This window comes from Vulpes vulpes, chromosome 14 (genome assembly GCF_048418805.1).
Source record: "Vulpes vulpes isolate BD-2025 chromosome 14, VulVul3, whole genome shotgun sequence".
Taxonomy (NCBI): Eukaryota; Metazoa; Chordata; class Mammalia; order Carnivora; family Canidae; genus Vulpes; species Vulpes vulpes.
The window spans coordinates 6070981-6098497 of NC_132793.1; the positions used below are offsets into that span (position 1 = coordinate 6070981).

General features: G+C 46.3%; 1 protein-coding gene across 1 annotated transcript in view; it reads right to left on the reverse strand.

The window, feature by feature from the left end:
- Nucleotides 1-23320, reverse strand: part of CASS4 (Cas scaffold protein family member 4) — a 34380-nt gene extending 11060 nt beyond the window's left edge. Inside the window, exons 1-2 of the mRNA XM_026015147.2 lie at nt 23032-23320; nt 3009-3431 (exon numbers count right to left, since the gene is read on the reverse strand). Coding sequence (XP_025870932.2) covers nt 3009-3431; nt 23032-23067 — 459 coding nt within the window. The 5' untranslated portion in view covers nt 23068-23320. The remainder of the gene's footprint in view (nt 1-3008; nt 3432-23031) is intronic.
- Nucleotides 23321-27517: the final 4197 nt, after the last annotated feature.

The window sequence follows — 27517 nt, forward strand, 5'->3', positions numbered from 1 at the left end:
GTGAAGAGTTGTCCTCAAGACCCACATAGGTCTCTTCCAGAGATGTCTGCTTCTGATACGGGGCTCCCTTGATCAGACAACTCGAAAAAAGTGATATCTTTTCACCTTTCTTGGTTTTTAATTTTTGGCCACCTTACTTGAGTGAGAGTCAAAGCAGGGGATAAGGAGGGGGGTCTGTGAAATGGGTCATCTGGTCACATGGGTCGGTTCCAAGCCCATGAACTGCCCGTTGGAAAACAGCTCCAAGCTGGTGGCTGGACTTGGCTGGTCCCATCAAGTGCTACTACTTAGTATGCACTCCCTCCACCACCGCAGAGTCAGGGCCGACCCCCAGACTACACGAGCGGGGTGGCGAGGGCTGCCTCTTCCACAGATCAGAAGATTCTGAACCGGTTTTCTTTTGAAAGATTTTTTTTTACTTATTTATTCCTGAGACACACACACACAGAGGAGGAGAGACACAGAGGGAGAGACAGGCTCCCCACGGGGACCCCCATGTGGGACTCGATCCCAGGACCCTGGGATCACACCCTGAGCCAAAGGCAGACGCTCAACCACTCGACCACCCAGGTGCCCCTGAACTGATCCACCTCTTCTAGCTCCTTCCTTCTCGTAGCAGAGGAGACAGTGGAATTATTTAGAATAGCCAGAAGGTACAACCTCGAGACTTCGAAATGGCAGAGTAAGACACAGAGTTACAGAGGAGCGTTGGGACGTGTCCCCTCTCCCAGCATGGCCCCATCAGCCCCATCAGCCAGCCCTGCTGATTTCCAAGCCACAGGTGGCACCTCTTGCTCTGAGACAACCCCCCGCCCCCAAAGCAGAGAGAAGGCAATACAAAAAAAGTGGGAAAGGAGGAAGCAAAAATGCAGATGGAGCAGCCACAGAGGAAACGGGCAGGAAACTTCCCCAGGTGTTTTACTGGGGCCACGTCAAGCAGCTTCCTTGAGTGGCCAAGAGCCCCTGGTTTCTGAATTCCCCTGGGGTGGCTGTGGTTTGTGTGCACGGCCGCAGCCTCACATGTAGGAGGGCTCCAATCACAGACACAGACACGCTTCGTGTCGAGGTGAATCGCACAGCCCATGCTCTGACCCTTTTCTGAGTTAGGTTTAGAAAGTAAACTCGTCTTTATCATGATGCCAGTCTAGAAGCTGGAGTCCACAGTCACTTCATTTACTTAGCAAGCGTTAATGTTGGGGACGCCTGGGTGGCTCAGTGGTTGAGCCTCTGCCTTTGGCTCAAGGTGTGATCCCGGGGTCCTGGGATCGAGTCCCGCATCGGGCTCCCTGCGTGGAGCCTGCTTCTCCCTCTGCCTGCGTCTCTGCCTCTCTCTGTGTCTCTCATGAATAAATAAGTAAAACCTTTAAAAACAAAAACGTTAAAGTTGTAGGAGCCTGCGCTGGCTGGGGTGCCAGGGATATCTGGGGGACCGCAGACATGGCACCTGTTTGCCTTTTAGGGAGAGGAGGAAACAAAGTCACTTCAGAAAAGGCCACTTGTTCTTGGAGAAACCGCCTTCAAGGCCCTGCCTGGAGTCAGCTGCTCAGATAGCAGCTGAGCATGCCAGGCCTCGACTGGCCAGCTGTTCCAGAAAAGTGCCTTAGGGTCCACGTTGGGGGCGGCTGTAGAAGGCTTGACCAGCTTCATTCTGGTGTTTGTAGCCAGCGCCTCTGAATGGCAGCTGTTCTGTGTAACAAATGTCTGGTTCTCCGCCTGGCAGCCCGGGGGGTTAGAAAATCTGAAGTGTTCAAAATATTCTAAGAAATCAACACCTTTCTCTGGTCGGAAGTGGTGTGGAGAAGGCATGCATGGTTAGCAGGACCTTCCCAGGGCCCCCAGCACGTACATCAGGGGGAGCAGCCTTCCTGGACATAGACCTGGCCAGGACCCCCCGGCCTGGAGCTCGAGCCAGGTGGGATGTGTCCTTTGAGCTGGAGGCAGAGTGTGCAGGAAATGCCCACAGTGACCGGAGACCACGCAGATCTGTTCTGCATGCTTAACACCTCGTGAAGGCCTGGGCCTGGGGAAAACAACACTTGATTTTTCTCCTTTGTTCTTTAAATTTCTTTCCTTCTTAAAAAAAAAAAAGTGTTCATTCTGCATTTACCTGGTGCTTCTTTCCCTCTGCTTTTTAAATGGCTATTTTTAAAATTGCAGATGCAATACATACTGCATCTAACACACAAATCAGCTTCCTTATCTCTCTGCTCATCATGTATTTACTGAGTACCCACCCCAGCCAGGCACAGTCCCAGGAACATAAAAATGATCAACTCCACTTCTTAAGGGGAGCCACTATTGGTGTGTGATCTCTTCTGGATGAGCATGCACACATATACAAACACAGATTTTTCTTTTCTTTTCTTTTCTTTTTTTTCTTTTCTTTTCTTTTCTTTTTTCTTTTCTTTTCTTTTCTTTTTTTTGTTTTTTAGTTTTTGTTTGGTTTTTGTTTAAATGTTTGGTTTTTTTCCCCTGATACATGTCCCCTAGAATTACTTCATCTTTTTTTTTTTTTTTGACAAGTGCCTAGTGTGTTGTAGGGATAATAAAAATTTAGGTAACCAATCCCCCCCCCCCCCATTAACAAAAAATAGTCATCTACTATTTTACCCTGTGACAAAAAAAAAAAAATGCTATTATGGCCATGGCCTCCTCACCCAGATATGTTTGCCTTCTTGTGTGTTTCTGTAGCAATACTGGAAGTAAAGTCTCTTGGGTTGAAGGGAATATAGATATTAAATCTGTTGGGTGATTCCTTGCCTTTGAACCCATCACTAGAAGTCCTAGTGCACCAAGAGGCCACCGCGAAAGTTCTTAATACTTTCATGACCAGCCCCACTAAGCATCCAATTTCCTGCCAAGGAAATCATCACCGAGTCAGAGGGGTCCAGGTTCCCACTTGGCACATTTGATCCTCCTGATAGACACCAAGAATTCAAGGCAGAGGTAAGCCCCGGGGTGTCTCACATACTCCTTGACCCATCTGTTTTATTTGGAAACGTGCATACCTGTTTTGGAAAGGTTAGAGTCTTTTCACAGACGATTCTGGCACTGGCAGGGGGGTCGGGGAATTCGTAGATTTCGGCGGTGGCAGGTGGAGGCCCCTCCACCCAACTCTTCATGTGCTCGTACACGGGGCCTGGAGTCAGGGGCCTGAGCAGGGTGGGCACCTGGTAGGTCTCCTTGGAGCTGGCGAGACCTTCTTCCAGGCCTCTCAGGAAAGGGGGACAGGGCCTGTCTGCAGGGGCCTCAGGGAGGATTTGGAGGCGGTTGGCAGGAGCCAGACCTTGCCTCCCGTGGAGCAAACACTTCCACCAGCCCTCGCTTTCTGGCACGTCTTGTTCCAGGATGGTCAAGATGTCTCCTCTGCAGAAAGCCAGCTCATAGGAACAATCTGGGTGGTTGTCGTAAAGTGCTCTGGCCAAGAGTGTCTGGGGGCGGGAGGAGAAAGCGTTCATTGTTATTACTGTTGCTGACAACCGCTCCACCTACGCCACTGGGTTAGAAACACTAGAGGACAGTCATATGTTTCCTTGACCCACAGGCTCTTGTCCCTACTCTTTGCCTGATTGTTTCCTACCCATCCTTGGGGTCTCTGGTGAAATGTCATCTCTTCAGGGCAGTCTAATTTGGCAAGTCTCCTGAATGTACTCCCACGGCACTGTTTCAATTTGTGATGACCATGACCTGCGCGGGTGAGTGCAGCATAGCATGTAGTCGAGTTGAAATCCTGGCTTGATGACTTCCTAGCTGTGTGCCTTTGAGCAAATGAGCCACTCTCTCTGGGCCTCCATTTCCTGGTCTGTAAAATGGGACTAATGATAATACCTCCCTCAGGGGGTGAGAATGAAAAGGGTTGTTATGTACATAAAGCTCACTGAACAATGCCTGGCATTTAGTAGGTGCTCCGTAAAGGTTGGCTGTTACTGTCATAATGATCATAGTGCTCTTTCTCTGCTTGTTATTTTTCTCCTGAATTGGATTGGAAGCTCCATGACTGCCTGGGACCACATCTCACTTATGTGCTGCTCTGGCCCCAGCACAGACTCAGGTGCATAGGAGATGTTCAGTAAATGTTCATGAACTGGTGAGTGATGAAGCAGAGATATGGGGGTTAGTGACTAGTCTATGGTCACACAGCCAGGATCAAAACCCAGTCAGGAGCACCTGGGTGGCTCAGCTGATTAAGCATCTGCCTTTAGCTCAGCTTGTGTTCTTGAGGTCCTGGGATCAAGCCCCAAGTCGGTCTCCACGCTCAGCAGAGAGTCAGCTTGTCCTTCTCCCTCTATCCTTCCCCCTGCCTATGCTCATTCTCTCTCTCTCTCTCTCAAATAAAGAAATAAAATTATTTTAAAAAATCCAGTCAGTCTCCATAATTCTCAGACTCATCATCTTTCCATAAGCCACATGATCCTCAAAGGTAAATCACCCTGTCGCAGGGGCAGCCATGGGTAAGCCTCCTTCTTATATGGATTTTCTGCTGTAATTAAACAAAGGCAGTTTGTTTCTCTGGGTTTTAACATAATCACTTGTTACTATATCAGTGCACACTTATCACAGAAAAATTAGGAAATATATGGAAGCAAAAAGAGGTAAGTGAAAATTACCCATAAACCCACCACTCAGAGGTACCTTTTCATACCATTTTGGTATTTATCCTTCTGGTTGCTTTTTTCCTTCTTTAAGTTTAGTTAATTATACTTTTTATACTCACTAGCTCCTAGTACATACAGTTTATAAATAAAATGAAGCAAAAATGTTCAACCACCCCATTACGTTTGTTAAGAAGTGTTGCTTTTTATTTATTTTCTGCATAAAGTTCTTCTGCTACAAAAATGGAATTGGATGTCCAACTATTGAAAAGTATCACCTTAAACCACAGTCAGGTCTATAGGTATTTAGAGAAGCATTGTTGCATTGTTACACGTGTATCTGAGAAGCATAAGAGGAATCAGATTCTCCATGCAGACACTGAAAATCCCACATAAAATCTACTGCAGTTGAGATCCTCAGAGACCAGGAACAAGTTTCGTCCATGGAACCTTCTTCTTACTACAAAAGCAATGAAAGTTCACAACAGAGAGACCATAAAATAATGAGAAGCAGGTAGAAGAAAACAGAAATGCTTACCACAGAAAGCCACTGTCACTCCTTTTGTTCATGACCTCTTGGATCTTGTGCATATTTGTCATTTTATTTTATTTTATTTATTTTTTTATTTGTCCATTTATATACCCAGAGTCAGTTGTATTTTAAAAACTTCATGGGATCATATGCAACATACAGTTTTACAATCTGCTGTTTCCCCCTACTTAATAATAGATTATGAATATATTTCTGTGCCCCCAAAGACACATGACTCAGTATCCTTTTAAACAGTGGCGCTGTTTTCTGTTTTAAGGGTGAACCATGCTTGTCCTTCCTGCTTCTGCGTCATGCTAGCTAATTCCAGTTTTCAGTTATTCCAAACAGTGCAAAGATGATCATCTTTATAGTCAAATATTTGCAACTCTCATTTATTTTCACAGAGAATTTCCAGAAAACAAATTTCCAGGTGGGTAAAATCCTTAGAGCTCCCCTCCCTCATTGCCCTCAGGCACGGTTGACCTGTGTACACTTCCGTCCCAACAGTGGAACAAGACTGCTCATTTCCTCACACCCCATGACCCTTGTCATGATCTTGGTTGGATGGTGCATTTGTTTAAAAATCTTTGTCGTGGAAACTTGAAATGTTTTTTTAAAACACATTTTTGGAAATTAACACATTTTTAAAAAGAAGGAACATGTTCCTGAAGTGTTAGAGGCATGTGTGTTGTGAAGGACACGCCTGCCTGTGGGCATCTCCTCTCCCATCCCTGGAGAACCAGAAACCCTCCCTGAGAGGGATGGCGCAGATCTCACTAGTTGGAGGCAGAGTATGTGTGTTTGGGGGGTTGCACTGAAAAGCAGAAAGCCAAGTTAGGGCTAATAAGACACTGACTGCCTTCTGGGTGTGAGGGACCCCATGAAATGTCCCCTTGGCCAGCCACATATTCCTTCATAAGGAAAGCTGACCTTGGCTGAATGTGTGTGAGGTATGGCACTGTCCCCTGTGCTTGAGTGTGGGGCCACCAATTTTGATCATGTGATGGTCCACTCTGAGCTTTCCATGGCTCCCTCGGAGCCTTTACTCTGCCCAAACCTTCAGGCCCTAAGAGACCCCACCCCCGCCTACATTTCCAGGCTCGTGGTATCAACTTCCTCATCAGCCCCACAAGAGCACCACCCTTTGTGGGGGTTTGAGTCCTTCACACAGGCTGTTCCCTCTACCCGAAAGGGTCAGCAGCTGGGTGCCTGGTCAGACCCACTCATCTTTCCAGGCTCCATATAGATGTCCCCTCCCTGCAAAAGATTCCCTGATGCTCAGACTCGCCTAGACTACACTAGGCCTCTCCAATTTTTTTGCTCAATGCTTTTCCATATTGGTGCTGAAGATAATCGCATATAATTCACTAAGTAGATGATGATTGTCTATGTGGTGTCTATGTCCAGGCTAGAGCACTGGCTCTGCAGAGCACACCTTCCTTGCTCTAACAGCATCCCCAGCTTCCGGTATAGGAGCTGCTCGTTGGCCACTTTTTGAGTTAATGGGTGGATATGGACGCGCAATGTAATGCCCCTGCGTTCAAGTCTTTGGGAGATAAAGAGACACACAGCACCAAGGTGAGAGCCCCTGTTTCCTTCTAGAGTAGAGTAGATGGAGGCTCTCCGTGACTCTCTGCCCATCTCCTTAGGTGGCCATCACCATCTCTTGATGGTGAGAATGACCATCAAGACGTTCCAGAAGGTGGGCTCAGGACCTGGCTAATCTGCCCACTCAGTGACTGTCCCGTCAATGTGGTGTGAGCGCCTTTCCAGCTTGGAGAATCCAGCAAAGATGAAGCATTTAGAGGGAACAGAGTTTTAGAATCTTATAAAGAGTACGGATTAAAGGCCAGGATTCAGTGAAGTTCCATGCTTTGTAGATTTTTTCTAGTTAAATAATAACAATCTCTGTATAGTAAGAAACGAACCTGAAAGTTTATAGTTTACTACTTTGTCAGACTTTAACCAGATGTATAACTAGCCTTGCAATCATCTCTTAATAATCTTTTATTAGATTATCTACAACGGGGGCACTCAGTTGGTTAAACGTCTGCCTTCGGCTCAGGCCATGGTCCCAGGGTCCTAGAATCCATGTTGGGCTCCCCGCTCAGCAGAGTCTGCTTCTCCCTCTCCCTCTGCCCCTCCTCCTGCTCATGCTCTCTCTCTGTCTCTCTCTGTCTTTCTCTCATGCTCTCTCAATAAATAAGTAAGATCTTTAAAAAAATTGCCTACAACTACCTAGGTTCTCAAATGCTCTTTGACTTAGTTTGAACATCTTACTGTTTCTCCCATTCATTGATGAGTTTAATAAAATCTTTGATGTGAGGTCATTTTAAATTCTCCTGAGAGTCATGATTTTACCGTCTTGAACATTACACTTCAACTGTCCACACGGGCAAGAAAACAAAAACAGTCTCCAGCCAATCACCATTTCATCTTTCATTTTATGAAAGACACTTGACACATCCATAAAAGACAAAGCCGATCATCTGAGTTGTGCTTGCATTTGTCTAGAAACAAGATCATGTGTATGTCCAGACAGAGCAGTTGCTGCAGCGTGGCAGCTGCTCGGAAGCGTCCAGATTGGCAACAGCTTCGTCGGTGGATTTGCCTATTGCGAGAGGCAGGGACTATTTCCCAGAGAATAGTGGGTTTGTCTGGTCACCCACGCCCCTGGGCACCCACAGCTGTCCTAGATGGACAACCCCAGTCTTATTTGGGAGGCAAGGTTTACTCTGGGCTTCCGGCCTGCAGCCTGGGGTACAACCACGCCTACCTTACAGGCCATAAACTCCCAGCAAAGGAAAATCCTGCGTCTGTTGCTATCACTAATTCCCTTCGTTATAACTGGCAGGGATGTCTCTGGACACCTCATGCAATCAGTCAGCGTCTCAGAGTTTTAATAACAAAGCCCATCAACGTTTCTGTTCCAAAAGAATTTAGCACAAGTGAGGTGTGTTGGGGGCTCTTCATCTAGAAAACAGAGGACCATATTGAAGGGGGCCCTATTTGGTGTTGGGGGCACTGCAGTCATTATTATCATTGAAGCCTCAGAGGTGGGTTTTCTTATCCTCATTTTAGAGAGGAAGAGACTGAGGGTCAGAGAGGTCAAATGACTTGTCTAAAGGTCACTTGGACCCTAACTGCTCTCCCCATATCCCTTAGTGCACCATTCCCTTACAATTCATTTTCCAGACATTTATACACATAAGTATTTATATCCATAAACCAGATCATATTGATCTGTTATTTAAAACCTCCAATGGCTTAGAAATACACTTAGAACAAAACCTGCGTTCCCTGTCTGGTTGCCCTCCTGGCCCACCACTCTGCCCGCTAATTTTCCCCCATTGTTTTCTCACTCTTCCCAGATGCACTAAGCCTGTTTCCACCTCAGGACCGTTGCCCTTGCTATTCCTCCTGCCCAGAGCCCTCTTACACCAGACCTTGCATCACTTGGCACCTCCTTCGGATCTCAGCTCAAAGGTCATTTCCTGCAGAGGCTGTCCCTGCATGAAAGTCACCTCTTGCAGAGGTGTCCCTGACACCCACTTAAGGCTAGTTTCCTCCTCTGGATCCACACAGGCCTGAGATGCTGAGCCTGTGGGCATGCTGAGGAAAGAACCCAGTCAGGGCAAGCCAGATTCTTTTGGGCTGACTGGTGGTGTGTGGAGGAGAAGAAACAGCAGCAGCAAACACTCATCGTGCACCTATGTTCCTGGCACTGTCCTCAGCTCATTATAGACAATACTTGGAAGCAACTGTCAGCCCACCACGAGAGAACCTAACAACAACTGCAATAATCTCTGAGGCCACTCACGAGGTATTTTTTCTAATAGGGTGTTAATTTGGAAACATCGTGCAGATATTTAAGAGATGAAGGAAGATATGTGTTTATGGTTTTGTTCCCCGCGGGCACAGTGGCAGCTAGCTTCTATGAGCAGTGAAAGAAATATTCCTAAGTAATTTCCAAAAATGGCATTTCCCTCAAATGCCCATCTCCATACAGCAGCTAAAAGAGGGAAAAGGAAAATGAATATGGAGCTGGAAGAAAGAAACGAAGGCGAAGAATAATGTTCTCATTCTGGAGAGACCTTCGCACAACTGCCAGATGCAATGTGTTCGTCTATGTTGAATCAGCAATGAGCTATGGGAATAATTAGCTACAATTAGAGAAATCTGGGATGTTGTTGCATCATTCATTTATTCGTTCATACATTCATTCATTCACGAAGACTATATTGAGCATCTACTATAAGCCCAGTGCTCTGCTGGAGACACAGCAGCGAACAAAACAGTTCCTGATCTCATGCCAATCTACGTTCCAGTGGAGGAGGCAAAGTCCAATCATATTTTCATGGAAAGCAATATAGGTTTCCACCCCTCTTCGGGCAATGAAGGAGAATATGGAAGTTGTGAGAAATATGGGTGTAGGGAGAAAGGAGCTGTGAAGGTTGTGCTCTGGGGGTGAGTAGGAGTCAGAGCAAGAGTGGGGGAGAGAGCATCCAGGCGGAGGAAGAGAAATGTCTGAGGGTTGAGGGAGGAGATGGAGTGTGTGTGTGTGTGTGTGTGTGTGTGTGCGCACGTGTGCAGTGGGTAGCAAGCTAGAGGAACTGAAAAGTGACCAGGCTGGCTAAAGACAAGTAAACAGAGGATTCGGAGCTTGATTCTTTATCTGGTTGCTGGGTGAAAGGGATCAGAGTGGGGCTCCTGTGAGGCCAAAGAGGCTCGTCAAAGCCAATAGCCCAGTCCAGGTGGGGGATGCCCGTCACTGAGATGAGGGTACAGGTTGGATTTAAGTTAGCCGTAGGGAGCAGGTGGTGATGGCATGCAGTCTTTGAGGCGAGTCTTGAAAGAAGGGCAGGGTTATGATTACCAGAGAAGGGAGGAGGGACGCGGTATGGACCAGGGAGAGCAAGAAGTGGAGAGAGAGAATTGGTTCTCGTCCTTTCTGTCTTCCGCAGCAGCCACAGTTCTAACCAGAACCAGATGGAACGAGCCCATGGAGATGCCACCTGCAGAAGCTTCAGTTCTGTGCTTCTTCACTCATCACCCTCTAGACCAGGAGGGTGGGCACAGCTCCTTGGAAACTGCAAGAGCTCTGCTTGCCTTCTGGCTTTACTTTCCATTTTTATTTTCTCTACTTCACTTGAAAGAGCGGAGCTGCAGAAACTCAGAGCATTAGGGCAGGACAGGGACCCTGGATGCTGTCTTCTGGGTTTGCCTCATTTGAGAGATTTATGTGCCTGAGACCAGGAGAGGTTACATGGCCTGCCTAAGGACACACAGCAGCAGACAGATGTGTAGGGATTCAGACTTGAGTCTGTCTGATTCCAAAGTCTGCTTTGCCAGCTTCATGCACGGCCTTTCCAAGTCCAGGTTAACCTCTTGCTCTGATCTGCTAAAGTCTAAATGCAAGTGCTTTTAGAAGAAGTGGCTTTAAAGACATTCATAGGAAGGAGCAGCAATCTCACATGATTATAGGATCTGGGCAGAAAGGATATTGAGGCAGGCCAGGTATAAGGCATTTGGGAGTGCTGGAGGCTGTGGCATGCTCATACAGATTTTAAAATATAACTTCTTGGGCTAAGTGAAGTGCTCTGCTGCTGAGTCCAGCCCACACCTAGGGTCTTAGAGGCCCTCAAGGTTTTCCTTGGCAAACCCAAAGTTAATGGGCAGGAGGCTGGAGCATTTTTGCTCAATGCAGGGCTTCTCTTAACAGGTGGTCTGCTCTTCTGTCCTCCCTTTCACAGGGGTCAGATCAGCATCACGGCTGATACAAGTGCTATCCCCACCTCCATCCTCTTGTATTCCTAACAGTAAAAAGTTAGTAGCCAGGGGATAGGATAGACCCTGAGATGGTTTCCTTCAAAGTAGCCAGAATATCATCATTTCCTTGGGGACGTAAATCCTACTACAAAGTGACCAGCTTAGGGCAGGAAATAGTAAATAAGAAGTGCCCTGAACAACACAAGAGGAGACAGCCCATGGGGCAAGAACCATGAGTGACAAGTGATGGTTGGATCCCTGCTCTAACAACGTCATAGAACCTCATTGTTGACTAAATGGCCACCTGTCTTCTACTAAACTCCCTCTTTGAGAGATGTCCATATTTATCATCTTAGCTTCTTTCTCACAGAATCCATGACTTGTTTCCAAGAATCTGAGTTTTAGGAGAAGGTGGCAAAATTGTTCATACTTCCCCTCTGAGGATCGTGAGAGAATAGTAACACATAAACCACAATTTTTTTTTAAAGCATACACTGTAAATATTTCAAAGCCTTTGAAGTATGGCAAGTATGAATCGTTGAGGTTCATATAGGGCTTCCCCTGGCTGTAGGAGCCTTGACTTTGAGATCAGTGAAAGCTTCTCTCATATACTTCTATGGGGCGGCTGAATCCAGAATCAGATCCCCAGGAGTAGACACAGGGCTGAGAAAGCCCTTTGATCGTCGCTAAGGACAATCGTCTCCCCTCAAATGCACCTGAAGAATTCACTGGAAGTATTTCATGCTCCGTAAATACGCAGATAGGCTTGGGAAGACGAAAGTAGAGAGAATGGTGCTATTGCCTGGCTTGCGCATGTTTACTTTCCATCATTCGTAAAAGCACATTATGTTAAAAAGAAAATATAAGTTTCCAAGAGCAGAAGCAAAATCCCCTCAACCACCTCCGTTTTCCCATCCACATTCTCCAAAAAGGGAAGAAAGACAGAGGAAGAAGGACAACCCTGAGGAAGAGACCAAGTATCTACATGACACTCGTTTAGTACGAGGTTTTGATGGGTAACAACATCCCGTGGGGTGAGATGCCAGGGTAGACAGGGTTTTAAGCAGTCACGGCAAAGATGGTCTGGAAAGGATTCCTGGTTTGCAAACCCCACAAAACAATGCAGCCTTCTTCTTACACATGCTGTGTGTCCGCTACTACTAACTTCCTGTAATTAATGAAAGTGAAAGAAAAATCCCTGCTAATCTTTTGGCTGCATATGGAGTCAGGCATCACTTTACTTTCGTTGATAACTATTTAACCAATGCCTCCCGGGTGAGGATAGCTCACAGTGTTTCAACTTCTGTGCCAGGCCATAATTCGATAATTCACCCAGATTATCTCCTTTGGTCTACACAATCCCATGAAGCAGTTACTTACTAATAGCCTGTTTGAGAGATGAGAAAACTAAGGCACAGAGGGGGGGATTAAGTAGCCTAAGGATGAAAAAAAAAAAAAAAAAAAAAAGTAGCCTAAGGATGCTCAGTGAGCAAAGCACAGGACTGAACGGAACACAGGCAGTTTTCAGCCTGGAGTCTGCGTTTTTGGCCTACAAATCACAGCGCTTGGCATAGACTCCCCTGCAAGATGACATGCGCATTTCGATAGACAAGCGAGTGACCAAATATGCCTCGGAGAGAGGGCTGGCAAGCTGATAAATGCTGTTTTAACTCAGGGGTGTACATTGCATGGCCAGTAACCAGAATTAGATCCTTCCCTAAGAATTTGTGAAATAGCTTCCGTGTAATTATGGGTAAATAATGATACATTTTTATAACAGGGTAACATACGGCCATCAGAATGAGGTGGAACTTATATGGGTTGAAATGAAACATTCTCCAAAAATACAGTATTAATTTAAAAAAATTGGGATGATAAACCATGTATGGTATGCACCCACTTATGCTGTTGGGAGGATAGCATCTTTCTGGAAGACAACATAAGGTTTTGGTTGCGGCTTTCGCTCTGGCAGGGGGGACCAGAGCCCAGGAAACTATAGAGACGTGGGGTTAAAGGAAGACGTTCCTTCCATCCATGCTCATTGGTACAGTTAGAATTTTGTAAACCACGTGTATGTGTTTTAGTTTTTTAAAAAGACTTTGGTTCTATTGGAAGAGAATGGCTCTAGGTTGGTAGATCCGAATGATTGGTCACTGTCCATCATTTCTGTCCCTTCTGCCCCGATTGGATAGGAGCCTGGCCTCCACGTCAACCTCATCTTGGCTGAAAGCAGTTTTCCATGCAGAGTCATGCCATCGACAGCGAAACCCAGGAGGAGCCGCTGCAAGAGAGCAGCGCTGCTGTGGCACCTGTAACACGGGGGATGGGCGAGATGGCCTGCTTCCTTCTCCTGGGGCTGTGTCCTGAGGTCTGCAGTTGAGATGGGATCACCTCCTCTTCCTTTCCTTGCCCTTCACCCCATTTCCTGTTTTCCATTTGTCCCTCCTTCCTTCTTACCTCTTTTTTTTTTTTTAAGATTTTATTTATTATTTATCTAAGAGAGAGAGGACTTGATCCCAGGACCCTGAGATCATGACCTGGGATTTGATCCCAGGACCAATGGGGGACTCAGTCCCAGGACCCTGAGATCATGATCTGGGACTTGATCCCAGGACCCTGAAATCATGACCTGGGATTCCGTCCCAGGACCAATGGGGGACTCGGTCCTAGAACCCTGAGATCATGACCTGGGACTCGATCCCAGGACCCTGAGATCATAACCTGGGACTCGATCCCAGGACCCTGAGATCATGATCTGGACTCAATCCCAGGACCTTGGGAGATCACGACCTGGGACACGATCCCAGGGCCAACATGGGACTCAATCCCAGGACCCCAGGATCACGACCTGAGCCGAAGGCAGATGCTAAACCGACTGAGCCACCCCAGGCGCCCCCTCTCTACTCCTTAAGCATCTCCCTTTGGAACAAGCGTCCAAGGAAGAAGCTGGTGCCCTAACTTCTGGTTTCCCCTGCAGGTTTCAGTAGCTTTCCACAGCGACACTTACATCAAACAGCACAACTCCACTAGGTATAGGGAACTAAGCGTCACGGCAGAGAGCAAAACGGTCTAGTTCATACTCAGAACTTGCCCTGGGAGCCGGGACCGTATTCAATTACTGTCGTCCCATTTGTCACGCCTGATGTGACAGGATTAGTTTGCCGCGCTGTGGCGCTCCGGACAGCTCCGCTCGATAATCTGCATGTTCACCTCGGAAATACTTGTTTTTTTTTTTGTTTCTGTTTTTTTTTTTTTTTTTTTTTTTTAATGAGGTGACAGCCATGCAACTTCTTGCATCATCCTACGCATACAGAAGAGCTGCTTCTCTTGGAGCAAATTTTTAAAGACTCAGCAAAGTGGGTAAAGGAGAGACTCTGAGGAAAAGCTGCTGTTGTCGGCCAGGGAGGCTGGGGAGGCCAGGGAGCTTTGGCTCCAGCAGCCCCTCTGAAAAAGTGGACGAGTTCTGCAATGGAAGGCTCCAGAATATGGAGAGAGTCACCCAAAGTCATTGAACTGGAGGTGACATACAGGAACACCTCCCTCCCCACCCCACCCTTGCCCCAATTACCTTTACGTCTAGCATCACACTTAAGCTTAAAAAAAAAAATTTAACCTAGTAGAATATAGCTTTTTAAACAAAATATAAATTCTCTTTTTGGTTTCAAAACATGGGCCATGGAGCAACTTTCAGTTACTTCCACTGGGGTGACAGTTATTTGAGGAACAGCATTACCTCCTCCCTTAACACGGGGGAAAAACTTGAAATAACAAGTCACGGATCCCTTTACACAGTTAGAGTCCCAAACACTTGGATAGTTGCAAGACATGGATATCCGGAGAGAGAAACTCAGATACTCACATTCACCTTCATCTTGGTCCCTTACAGAGATGATGTGTAAAGGTGATCATTCCGTATCTGGAAAGCACGGCCGGGGAGCGCGTGGGGAGGGAAGTTCTCCGGGGGGCAGTTTGTGCCGGAGTGCAGGGACGCGTGGGCACGGACACGTGGGCCTCACGCTGGGGCGTGGACGCGTGCAGCTCTGCAGCTGTTCCCGTCAGCAGGTGTGGGCTGCGCCCAGGGGCCCGGGAAGGATGGGTCTGGCCACACCATGCATCCCCTCCACCTGCTCCCTGACTGCCCCCCCCCACCCATCTGGGTTCAAATAGCCTTGTGGGGGGAATAACCCTGGGGGGCTCAGCAATGTGAAGATAATAGAAGAGAAAAAGAAAAACTTAAGAGTGATTCCTTGTCTTCCTAACACCTGTAAAAACGGCCCTGGATGATGGCATCATCTGTGAAAATGCACCAGCTGGATGTGCTTTCTCCACCGTAACGTCGGACTCTGGTGTCTCCAACTTTAAATTCTCCCTGACGGTTCAGAGGAGAAAGCCCCTTGTCGCAGGACTTCCGTAGCGGCAGAAGGACTTTGGGGAAGTGACTGGCCAGAAAAAAATTCCAAAGCCACCCCCATGGAAAGGAAATGTTTTCTTCCCTGACGCCTGAATACGGTGGTTTTCCAATAGGTTTGGGTCTTGACCAGATGGACTCGTTTGAATGTGCTTCCCCTACTCGTGAGAACCTCGCTAGAAGGGGCACTTGCAGCGCTTCGTTGGTTTGACAGCTACACATTTAGCACCTACTGTATGTCTGGCAACGTGTGCTGGGGGGAGCGAGGGGCACCAGATCCGCTTGATCTAGCCCCGGGATTGAAAGGACGCAAGAGACCAGGCCTTCCAGTAACTGATTCTGTAAAGCTACGGCCCAGGACGGGTCCACGTTCTAGCAAACCGTGTTCGACAGCCCATAGTGCCCTGGAGATCCAGCATCCGCATCTGTTCCTCTCTGTCCCCCTTCACGTTCACCCCTTGCCAGCCATGTCCCTGGGTCATTGATGAAGGTACCTCGTTTGGGCAAAAGAGAAGTTGGAAGGAACTTCTGGAGGTGGTTGAGGTTCCGCCCTCGCCCTTGAGAAGCTCATGGAGGAAGGAGGGCGAATAACTGGGAACTTCTCGGGGCCTCCGCAGGTAGGTTCTTTCCCTTCTTAGCTCCCTTTCCTCTCTTCCTTCTTTCTTTCTTTCTCTCTCTGTTTTTTTTTTTTGTTGTTGTTGTTGTTTGTTTGTTTGTTTTTAAGGGGAAAAGAAGACGAAAGGCAGGGAAGATCCAGCAAAGTGTTCTGTGCGATCGTACCTCCTCGGATGAGGAGGACACTTTGCCTGAGACTGAGCTTCAACATCCTGTGTCTACCGACAGCTTGCTTCTCCCCACATCCACCTGCTGTCTGGAGGTTTTTTTTAACTTAAAGTGAAATGTTACTTGAAGCCAATTAAAAGCAACTCTCCCTAAGCAACCTTACCTATAAAATTACACTTTGATGAGCTAGTTTAAGGTTTTTTTTTTTAAGATTTTATTTATTTATTTATGAGAGACACAGGCAGAGGGAGAAGCAGGGCTCTCTGCAGGGAACCCGATGCGGAACTCGATCCCAGGACTCCGGGACCCCAACCTGAGCTGAAGACAGAGGCTCAATCACTGAGCCACCCAGGGGCCCCTGGTTTAAGTGTTTTCTAACGTGCATCAGAATACATAACTGACATTACAAAAAGGTTCTATCTGTATCCTGCACCTAAAATCATCTTGTGTGGCAGCATTCAAGGTCCCCACGGGGTGTGATTTTTTTTTTTTTTCTGTCTGATTGATCAAGGAGAAATCAAAGCTGGCCCAAGCCATTTAACGGATCACAGAAAAATAAGGGAAGGTTCATGCCTATTCACCAAGTTCTCCATCCCCCAAGGTCGTTTTTATGGGGTGTTAGGAAAGCAAGGAGCTGCCCTATTATTTAAGGTGTGGGTCTCCCAGTCTGTGGGTGTGGATTTATTCCAGTCCCTGGCCTTATTCATTTTGTCATCAGTAACGGGCTACAGATAAACCCATCGCAGGTCTTACAGGTCTTACAGGGGAGACCACATGGAAGATTGGAGACGGCTGTGCGTTGATCTCACCGTGCTTGCTGATTATCTCCTCACTTTGGGCAACATTCATGTAGGAACAAAGCAATTTAAAGGGCTCACTATCTATAACCGACTCTCCTGCCCTTTCTACCTCGGGCAGGTTTGAATTCTGAACCCGGAGTGACTATCCCACAAAGCTCTTTTTACTTTTTGCTAACCAGGGGGCAAACATCTCCAAGGGAGAAAGACCCTACTGCGTTCTTATCTCATTTCTTCTGTTTTCTTCTCCCCAGATGACGGACTGCCTGTAACACATGTGTAGCCAAGGCTGCTTTTGATTCTAAGGAGAAGCAACCCTTTAAGGAAAAGAACAGTGCTGTACGTTTGGTAACTTCTAAACGCACAGAGACATTCTCTGTGGAGTGAGTGGCCACACGGGTAGCCCAGACTGGCCCATGGATAACTTTTCAGAGGTTCTCACGCGTTCCCCAGAGGGGTTTGCAGAGGCTGCCAAGCCCTTATGCAGGAGCCCGGGATGCTGTCCCGGGTGCAGGATGCGCTGCCTTCTTGGCATTAACTCGGCTCCCATGGTGTGGACACAAGAGTCCTCTTCCATTCCAATCCACAAATGGCTTCTGAGCAATACAGTTGGAAATGGTTCCTAAAATATTTATTTCCCCTTTTTGCAACTCATTTTGGAGTGTCCGAATATCACTTGTGTAGCATATTTTCTACCCGCCTCCTACCTCCATCCTTTGAAGTTATTTCCCCTCTAGGCACTTGTCATTTCCTCCCTTAGTCATTCTAGTTCCAAAATGACCATGTTCTGTTTCTACGGCTGCTTCCCCATTTGATTATCGTGCAGGCCACTTTCCTTTGAATAGTCTGGTAACTTTTGGGCTCGTGAGGGTGTTCTGTTTAACTTTTTTTCTTCTTCTTTTTAAATATAGTGAGCTCTCTGGCAAATATAATGTTACGAGAATTAAAGTTCTTAAACAGAAGTGATCATATCATGGGACGACTTTTTACTAACTAAAACGGCAGTTTATTATATGTAGAAAAGGGACCTAGATGTTTTTGTCCTTTGTGGCATTTAGAACAGTGTGTGGCACAGGGCAAAGCACTTGATATTTGGTGAATGGATGAAAGGTATATTGTCTGGAAATAAGGTTGGTAAGAAAGAAAAACACTGGTTTCAAAAAAAAAAAAAAGGTGTGTAGCACATGTAGTTCAATAAAAGTTATTTATACCTTTATTTACTATTTTTTCTGTTCATATCCTCTGACAATTTCAAATGTCAAAAGTTTTTTTCCAGAAGGCAGGGCAAGCAATTTTTGTCCGCATCCCCTGAGGACCCCACGGCAGTCTCTAGAATGGAAAGAGAGACCATCCACCCTTGTCTCCTCACCCTTCCCTTTGCTCTGCTCTTCCTGGCCAACAGTCCATTAGTTGTTGGATAGAAGCCTGAGGGATGTCTTAGAAACATAAATCAGACCATGTCATCTCCTGCTTTAAATAGGCCAGTGGCTTCCTTTGCAGTTAGAATGCACCTCAAAGTTCTCACAGGACCCACAGGGTCCTCTGTGAACAGGACCCTGCTGACCCTTCTGATCTCATTTGTGCCCACTCTCTCTCCTTGTCCTCCTGTCCCAACGACACTGGCTTTTTATTTTTTTTACTTTAATATTTATTTATTCATTAATTAATTTATTTATTGACACTGGCTTTTTAAAGGATCCTTCACTATGCCGCATTCATTCCCACCACAGGGCCTTTGCATTTGCTGTCTCCTCTGTCTAGAATGCTTCTGTCATCACTGAGGTCTGCAGAGAGGTCCTTTTCTGTCCGTGACTTCTATCAGATTACCTGGTTTCATTTTCTGTGTGGCCGTTATCACCACCTGAAATCCTTGCATCCATTGACTCATTTACTGACTCTCTGACCTCACTGGAACATCGGCTCTGTGTTGGTCATCCGAAGGCCACAACCTGATAACTACACGCTAGGTAGAAGGCTAAACGGGGGACAGTGAATTGTGTTTTGAAGCTGGCTGTTGTATCTGGGCTGTTTTGCCTTGTGAGGCAAGTGAAGGGCTGGAGCTGCTTGACCAGGTCACAGGGAGGTCACAGGTTCTTGTGAAAGCTCAGATCTAAGGCAACATCTGATCATGGGAGCAGCGGGGGCCAGTTCTCAAGAGTCTACACTGAGTGGGTCAGGCTGGGGCCAGGTTGAGGTTAGGGAGTTAGAGTCAGGGGCGGCCTCAGTTCCCAGATGTCTGACAACTAGGAAGTGCTGTCTTTGACCTTGTGGCAGGGCAGGGCTGTGTGGCAAGGGCTCTATCTGCACTCTCTGTTACCTCCCATTCATTCACACGCACATATGCAAAGTGTTTATTGGGCACCTATTATGAGCAGGTACTGCTGTAGCTGCTAGAGACGCAGCACTGAACAAGAAAGCCCCGCTCTGGGACACCTGTTTGGCTCAGTAGTTGAGAGTCTGCCTTTGTCTCAGGGCGTGATCCCGGGGTCCTGGGATCAAGTCCCGCATCCGGCTCCTTGTCTGGAGCCTGCTTCTCCCTCTGCCTGTGTCTCTGCCTCTCTCTCTATCTCTTGTGAATAAATTTTTAAAATTTATTAATAAATTTTTAAAATTAATAAATTTTTTAAATTTATTAATAAATTTTTAAAATCTTAAAAAATCTTTAAATCTTTAAAATCTTAAAAAAAAAAAAAGCCCAGCTCTGTCCCTCATGGAGCTGACACTTCAGAGGGGAAGACAGATGATGAACAAAGGGAGAAACAATTGGGAGGGGTGATTTCAGATGTTGATTAATGAAGAGGAGGTGGAGGATGAACATGACCAGGGAGGGTGTGGGTGGGGAGGTGACTTGGATGGGGTGGTCCAGAGAGGAGTTGAGCAATCGAGTGAGCAAGTGTGGAAGATGCTTGTGGGGATCCATGTGATCCAGTCCCCAAACGGAACATCCCAAGGCAGAGGAAGGGGAGGAAGTGAGGTGAGGGGGTGTGGTGGGGGAGAGGGGTCAGGCTGACCTTGTGGCCGTAGTAAGTTCTCTGCATACATTCCTACTTGCTGCTCCTCAACAAAGCCTGAGTTAAATGTGTTGCTGCCCACCTCAGAGGTTCTAAGGCACAAGGAGAGCCTGCATTGTCCCCCACCCTCAAATGACATCCCCACTGCTCTTGCCTGGAAGCACTGAAGCAGTTGGGTCTGGCAAGTGGCAGACACTTCGCTTTTGGGTCTGTTGGTGTCTACACCAGCCCTGGGAATGTTGGCGATTTTAATTCTACATCTTTGGGATGCCTGGGTGGCTCAGCGGTTGAGCGCCTGCCTTTGGCCAAGGACGTGATCCCGGGGTCCTGGGATCGAGTCTCACATCGGGCTCCCTGCATGGAGCCTGCTTCTCCCTCTGCCTGTGTCTCTGCCTCTCTCTCTCTCTCTCTCTCTCTCTGTGTCTCTCATGAATAAATAAATAAAATCTTAAAAAAAATTCTATGTCTTTCCTGTGACTCTTCTTGAGGGACTCTCGGACCACTCCACCCAGGATTGGGAGGGAAGAGGGCTAAAGGATATTTGCTCTTTGCTCGAGGCTGACTCTGAAATGTTAAGGGCATCTAAGAACATTTAAATGTGCGTAAAACATAAATATTATTTTGATCAGTTCCCTGGACATCCATCCTTCAGCAACAGGAGAAAGACATCTGTTTGAAAACTCCCTTCAGAAAACCAAGTGCGCATACAGCTATATTGACAGAAGAAAGTACAGCGTGTAGAGAAAACACTGTGATAAAGCCGGTTTAGAGTAGATTCGAGTTTCAGAAATTCTCAGAAAGTGAAGGAAGACAAACACCGTGCTTATCTGCTCTGTAGTTCTCCTTCAATTCCTGGACATTTACCTCAATGAGACAAAGCTGCCTGTGTCCAAAGATGCTAATTTCAATGTCCCCTCTAATGGCCTGTACTCACGGGCACACGTGTACACACATAAACCCAGGCATACTCAGATGTGAACACAATTTGTAACACATGGGACTCCACCAATAAAGTACATGCAGACTCCATTTTCATAAATAAGGCACTTTTGAAACTACCCAAAACCCCAAATAAGGGCTTACCTATAATAAAATCACTTCTTCAAAAAAATAAAAAATAAAATCACTTCTTCACCCTGTTAGACCAAACTCTCCATCATTTCTTGAATGGAGTTGAACACAGAGTCAACCAGCTACAGTCCAGTAAGCCAAGGAAGGACATGTTAGAAGGACCACCTTGGCACACACGACAGGTTCCCCTCTCTGCTGCAAATGTACCGCTTGAGCTCAGCGTTTCCTACCACTAATATCATAATATTTATTTTCCGGTTTTCTCTTGAATTTTACAAGAGAATTAGGAAAAAACCTAATGAGAGTCAGACAACTAACTACACAACAGCTGCTGGGAACTAAGGTGAAGACTCTACTGACACAGAACTGCTGTGCGGCGAGCAGCAGCACCAGGGGACAGTGTGACGGAGCAATCACTGGTCACGACCCACTGGCCACGGGCCACCTTCAGGGTATGAGAGGTGTTCTGAGGTGCCCCTGATGAGCGAGAGTGCTTCAGAGCCAAATGCACCAAAGTGGAGAACTGCTTTACGTGGTATGACCCCTGACTGCCTTGTGTCACCATCTAATAAAAACCAATCAATGAACAATAATCAAGGAGCTCAGCTGTGCTAAAATTAAAGGAACTCTAATACATATTCTTAATTATAAAAGGTGAGAAGCTCAACAGTTAGTGCTCAGTTAGTGCTCCTATTTATAGAAAGCCTTTTATTTTATTTATTTTTTTATAGAAAGCCTTTTAAAACACAAATCATATCATATGTGCATTGGCAGTTTTGTAACCCAAAACCCTGAGCTGAGGTTACATCTGGATGAGGAGCTGAAGACGTACTGCCATTATGTGGACTGAGTATGAGAAAGACATTATTAATTCAATGTTAAATTTTCTTGCCTGTCATCATATTGGAGTTGTGTAGAAGAATGTCCTTGTTTTTAGGAGACACCTATTGAGGTGAAGTGTCATTTAGGGGTGAGGTGTCATTATGCCTACAGTTTGTTTTCAAATCGTTTAACAACAATCACAACAAACTGTGTGTACACGTGGGTCTAAATAAATACAAATGGATGCAGACAAATGTGACAAAGCGCCATGAACAGTGAATCTACGTAAAGGCTATACAGGGGTTACCTGAATTAACTGACCCCCAGTTTTCCAATGGTTTAAACATTTTTCCAATGGTTTAAACATTTTTCCAATGGTTTAAATATTTTTCAAAGAAAATAGTTGAGTACAAAATTCTAGGGTAGCTTAGATATTTACAGACAACCCATATAAGAGAGGCTGTCATGGGCTTGTTGGCCATCAAGAGACATCCATTGTTATTATTTGAATAATAAGTAACATATATGTAATTCATAAGCAAGCTTCCTCTTTAGTAATTTTTTTTTTTCCTGTTCTGGTTCAGATTTTAAAAAGGTATAGCAAGATAATCCTCAGACTTCATTTTCCTTGTGTCCTAGCTGTTTTTCCTTTCAAGCAGCCGTTGCGACTTTCTAAGTGGTGAATCTTTTTCGATGCGTGCCACAGACTTGAGCCCCACTCACAAGTATCAGTACAGAAGTTCCCGGGAAATAGCCTGCAGAATGCCCCCTATGGACTCAGCACGGGAGGCTGAAGCCAGATCTGGACTCTGCTCCTGGAAAGGGACACAGAATCACCCAGGCCTCCTGGGAGTGACACTAAGGGCCTGCAGGGTCCAGAGCGAAGAGAGGTCGGGGTGGGCTGAGGCCGAGACTCGCATCTTGCTCAAGAAGTTTGTTAGAAGGTGAGTGGACCCAAAGGGATGGTTGGGTTGTGTTATCAACCCCATAAACTGGCTTCTGCTGGGAAGTCATTTTCATCCACCTCTGAATCAAGCCTCACTGGTAGGGGCATTAGAGCACGTATCTTCTCCGCATTTAGACTTATTTACATGAAACTTTTCCATCTCTAACTCACATGTTACTAGTATTCATTACTATTGACTTTTTTGACTTCCCTAGAAGCTTGGGGCTAAAAATCCGTCACTGTCCTTAACCATAGCGGGCTGTTTTTGCCCCCTGCCCCTCCAAAGGGCCCCGCACTCACCTTGGGCGCACCATCCATGACGCCTGCTCCTTTCATCTTGGTGTGAACCGGCCCCCGTGAGCTCTCCGCCTGATATCTCCGGCTTCACAGGAGGATTATGCAATGTCACTGCATGCCTCTGGCCGCTTCTCAGAAACTGGATTCTATGGAGCTGACAACACGGGAAATTGTCAAAACGATTCTCCCAGCAGGCAAACTTTCTGGAAAGCGCGATGAGAGTAAAATAAAAGGGCTGATGGGGACGCAAAAGAAATCCAGGCCGCGCTCACTCCTCGATGCCTGGCATGTCACTTGGTCTATAAGTAGAGATTGTCACACATTTGCTATGTGAAACCACAAAAGCATAAAAAAAATGCTCTTCTGCTTTGTAGGGTGAAGTTCCTACTTTGAAAGCTCGGCGTGACGAACGCTCCACATTCTCCTCCCCACAAAGACTGCGAACGAGACCGAGCTCGTTCTCCTGATTAGAAGCCACTAGGCCAAATTTGTGATCATGGTCAAGGACTCTTCCTTCCTGCTTCCTAAACTTGCCCCGCAAATGGCCGGGAGAAAACAAGTCGAGGGTAATGCCCTAAAGGACCTAGTCCCAGCTCATCTGTCCTCTGAAGCACACTGCTCCTTGCTCTGACCCCACGCCCACCTCCTGCTCTTTGCTCACAAAACTTTAAGATGACCATTTTCTGAGTTCTGACTCTACCAGGGCTCTTCTGAGCACCTTTCGGTTCGATTAAATTATCTCTTAAATCTCACCCATCCACCGTCTGAACTTGAAAACCACAACACTAGCTCATTGCAGCTCAGCATTATTTGCTAAGTGTTTTTTACTTTCCCTAAATTCAGACTACACACTCAGTGGGAACCTATAGGGAAGAAGACTTCTCGTGAGGCACAGTCACAGTTTTATTTCATTCAAACGAACTGGCACCCATTCTTCCGAGCCTGGCTTGGGTCGAGTCTCCAGCAGGTGGCCTCTCCCATTGCTACCTTCCTGCCGTGATAGCACTCGCCCACTCGCCGTCGGGTCTGCTGGGCATCCATCCCCGTGTAGGAAGGCCTCACCAGTCAGGACACCAGGAAGGATTTACTGGTGTAAATAGCTGACTGATTTCTGGCTGAGACGATCCATATTTTAAATTGTTAGCATTGTTGGAATTTAACTTCCGGGCCAAGTAATGGACGTGCTGCAGATGGGAGCGCATAACAGGGAGGGAACAATGACCCCACAGAATGAACCCAAGCTGACTTAGCAACAAGTTCAAAGTGGAGGTCCACAGAGAAGCGGACAGAGATGGGAGAATGGGGAGGTATTTAGGGAGGGCTTCACGAGGAAGGCAGGATAGGAGAAGCAGGGGCCGATTGGTAGAGAGGCAGAACTTGTTCCTGGCTGCAGCACTGTGAATGTGCAAAAAAAAAAAAAAAAAAAAAAGATGGAATTAGCAAGTTCCATTTAAGGAAACCAAGCAGATTCAGATGAAAGAGCAATGAGTCATAGGGGCTGAGGTTATGAATGACAGCCTGGACTAGCAGGAGGATTTTATCCTATTAGTCTTTACAGATAAGACGAATCATTAAAGCGGGTACTCCTGCAAGGCACATAGCCAGTGATACTTGTAAGGTAAAGGCCTCTACCAACCGGCAGGTGATTTCCATGTTGTTGAAAGTGAATCTGGACATCTTTCGTGGGTGTGCCTCCTGGCTGCTGCTTTCTTCTGGCCCCACTGGGGCCTCCACGTTGGTGGGTGTGGGTTGTCTGTGATCTCCGATGAGGAAGAGGCAGGCATTACGGAGCTAAGGCAGAGGTTCATGTTTCCAGGGTGGGAGTCTATTAACTTCAATTTGATGTTTCCGTGTATATTTAGATGTAATTATGTTATGATTTTGTTTTTTAAAATGCCCTTACCTCTCAAATGCACATACTGAAAGATTTACAGATAAAGATCTGAGATTTGCTTCAGAATCATTCAAGAGAGGGGAAAGTGGCCAGGGGGATAGGTAAGTAAGATTGGCTACGAGTAGCAAACTGCAGAGCTTGAGTGATGGCTACATGGAAATGCATTGTACGGCACTGCCCACACTGAATTAAAAAAATAAAAAACAACAGCTTTATTAAGATATAGTTCACGTATCACAAAACTCATCCTTTTAAAGAGCACAGTTCCATGTTTCGTATACGCAGAGTTGCGTAATCATCAGCACTATGTAATTTGAGAATATTTCGTCACCCTAGAAAGAAAACTCATACACTTTAGTGGTCACTCCTCATTACCCCAGTCCCTGGCAACCATTGTTTTTGTTGTGTAATTGACTTTTGCATATAATTTGGAAAAAAAAAGTAAAAAGAAAGGATGGACAAACTTGCTCAAGGTCACAGTGATTAAGCTGAGGTAGAGTCCAGGCCCGAGTCTCTCAGAAAAAGGCTACCTTTACTCCAGGTACAGTTTGGACAGTTCCTGTCATCTTGGCAAACTCCAGAGAGTGATTCTTCCCAATACCGAAGGGCTGACCCTGGAGTTCCCAATACTGAGGTCAGAATGCTGTAACTTGCAGGTCTTCCTAATTTATCTTGTTTATTTAAGGGAAGACAACCTAAATTAAAAAGAGTTAAAGACACAAAAGCCATAGATTTGGCCCTGAAATCAAACAGACTCACTCTTAAGTGGATACCTAGTGTCCTATTGTGGGAATGAGGGACTGGGTTTCTCAGTCCACTATTTGGCCCTGCCATTTGTCTGAATGAAAGCTCTTAGACATTTTGCTGCAATCCATTCGTATTTACTTATTTAGGCAAGTGGGTCCTTCTGTGCACAAATATTGAGGAGTTTGCTATTCCAGGAAATCAGGTGGCTTTTGTAACATCTCGCTGACCGGAGGTTGAAACAGCTAGACTTCAAGGGAACTAAGTTTGCGATGCTAGTGAGGTAATTCTCTCCCTTCTCTTGACAAACACTACTGAGAACAGTATCTTGGATGAATTTTCAAGATCCAGGGCGTCTGATCACATCCCTTCTTCAGCTCCTCATAAATGTGCAGGAAGTTAGACTGCTTTTGTATGTGGGACTGTTTTTTGGTATGCTTTATACGGTTTTCATGTGGACTTTTAGCTACCAAGCTCCACCAGGGGTAGTCTTTGAACACGGGGCACCCAATGCCTGAGTTTTTAAAGTGCAGCTGGACATCAGGTGAAGAATGTCCAAAGCATTAAAGGCTTGGCAGGAAATGTCAGACTGCGTGGCTGTAAGATCATCTGATGACCTGGCAGGTTGTAACCTCATGAAGATAACAGATAAATACAGCTCTTTCAGTCACAGCAGAATTTCCTGAATTGTCAACAAATTCACTTAAATTCCCTAACGCATGGATGAAACAGGGAGGACAGGGATTTTACAGCTCCTCTAATAGTCAGCGATGACTCTATTTCATAGCCTGAATTTTGATGCCAATGTGGAGAGGGAAAAGGAAGCAAGACTTGAGAAAACAGGATGCAAAGGAAACGCTGTGGGCATGGGCATGGGGGAGGCTGGAGGACAGGGCTGAGTGTTAGCAGAGAGCATGAGAAAACCCTGGGGAAGGATGTGGGGCCACAGGCAAGGGGTCAGTGTTGGGTAGGTAGCCAGGCTGTGAAGAGCAAATTGGCCAAACGGTGAGTGGGAAAGACGCTTCTCAGATCAGAACGCCCACCAAGGGAGTCAGAAGGCGGAGGGGAAAAGCTCCATCAAGACCAAAAGAATGAGGAGTGAAAGCTATAGAAACGTTGACTGTGTTTAAAAGGTTCCTGTCGCTGTTGTTCAAATCCACTTGGTCACTTTAAGTCTCTTGGTCCTCGATCCTGTTTTAGGTCTTCATATTCGATGCACTCACATATTGTGCATTTGATCAATTCCACGTCTTCCAGCCGGACGCTCGTTTCTAGTTTCTACTGCTTCTCGTCATGGGGGCGGTTTCCTTAAATACTTGATTATGGAGCCATGATTTTCAGAGCTTATCTGGGAGAACTGGGGCCTGGGGTGAAGACGTGTTCTTCCTTCACTTGTGCTGGCTCCTTTTCTTCAATCTACACAGGTAGTGCGAGTTGTTCTCATGTTACTTGGGACAGATAGTGTGTAGACGGGACTGTTGGGGAAGACCTTCCCCCTAAACCTGAGCCAGCACCCAGTCAGGAAGGTCCTCGTTCCTGGAGGCAGGTTTTTGGCAAGTTCACCCTTTTGGGGGAGGGAGGGACAACTTCTGGCTTCTGGGCTTTCTTTCTAGGTCTTGGCTCCCACCATGTGAAATCAGAGCTCAGAAATCATTAAGCTCTGGGGGACTGACAAGTGTCCTTGGTGCAACCAGCCACCCCATAGCTCCTGGCCATCTGGATTTGTGCTTTCTGGTTGTTTTTGCCTCTCAGGAATTCCCTGAGAATTTTTTAATAGCTCAGCTATTTAGAAATTTATTATTTTTTAAAAAAGATGTTATATATTTATTCATGAGAGACTCAGTGAGGCAG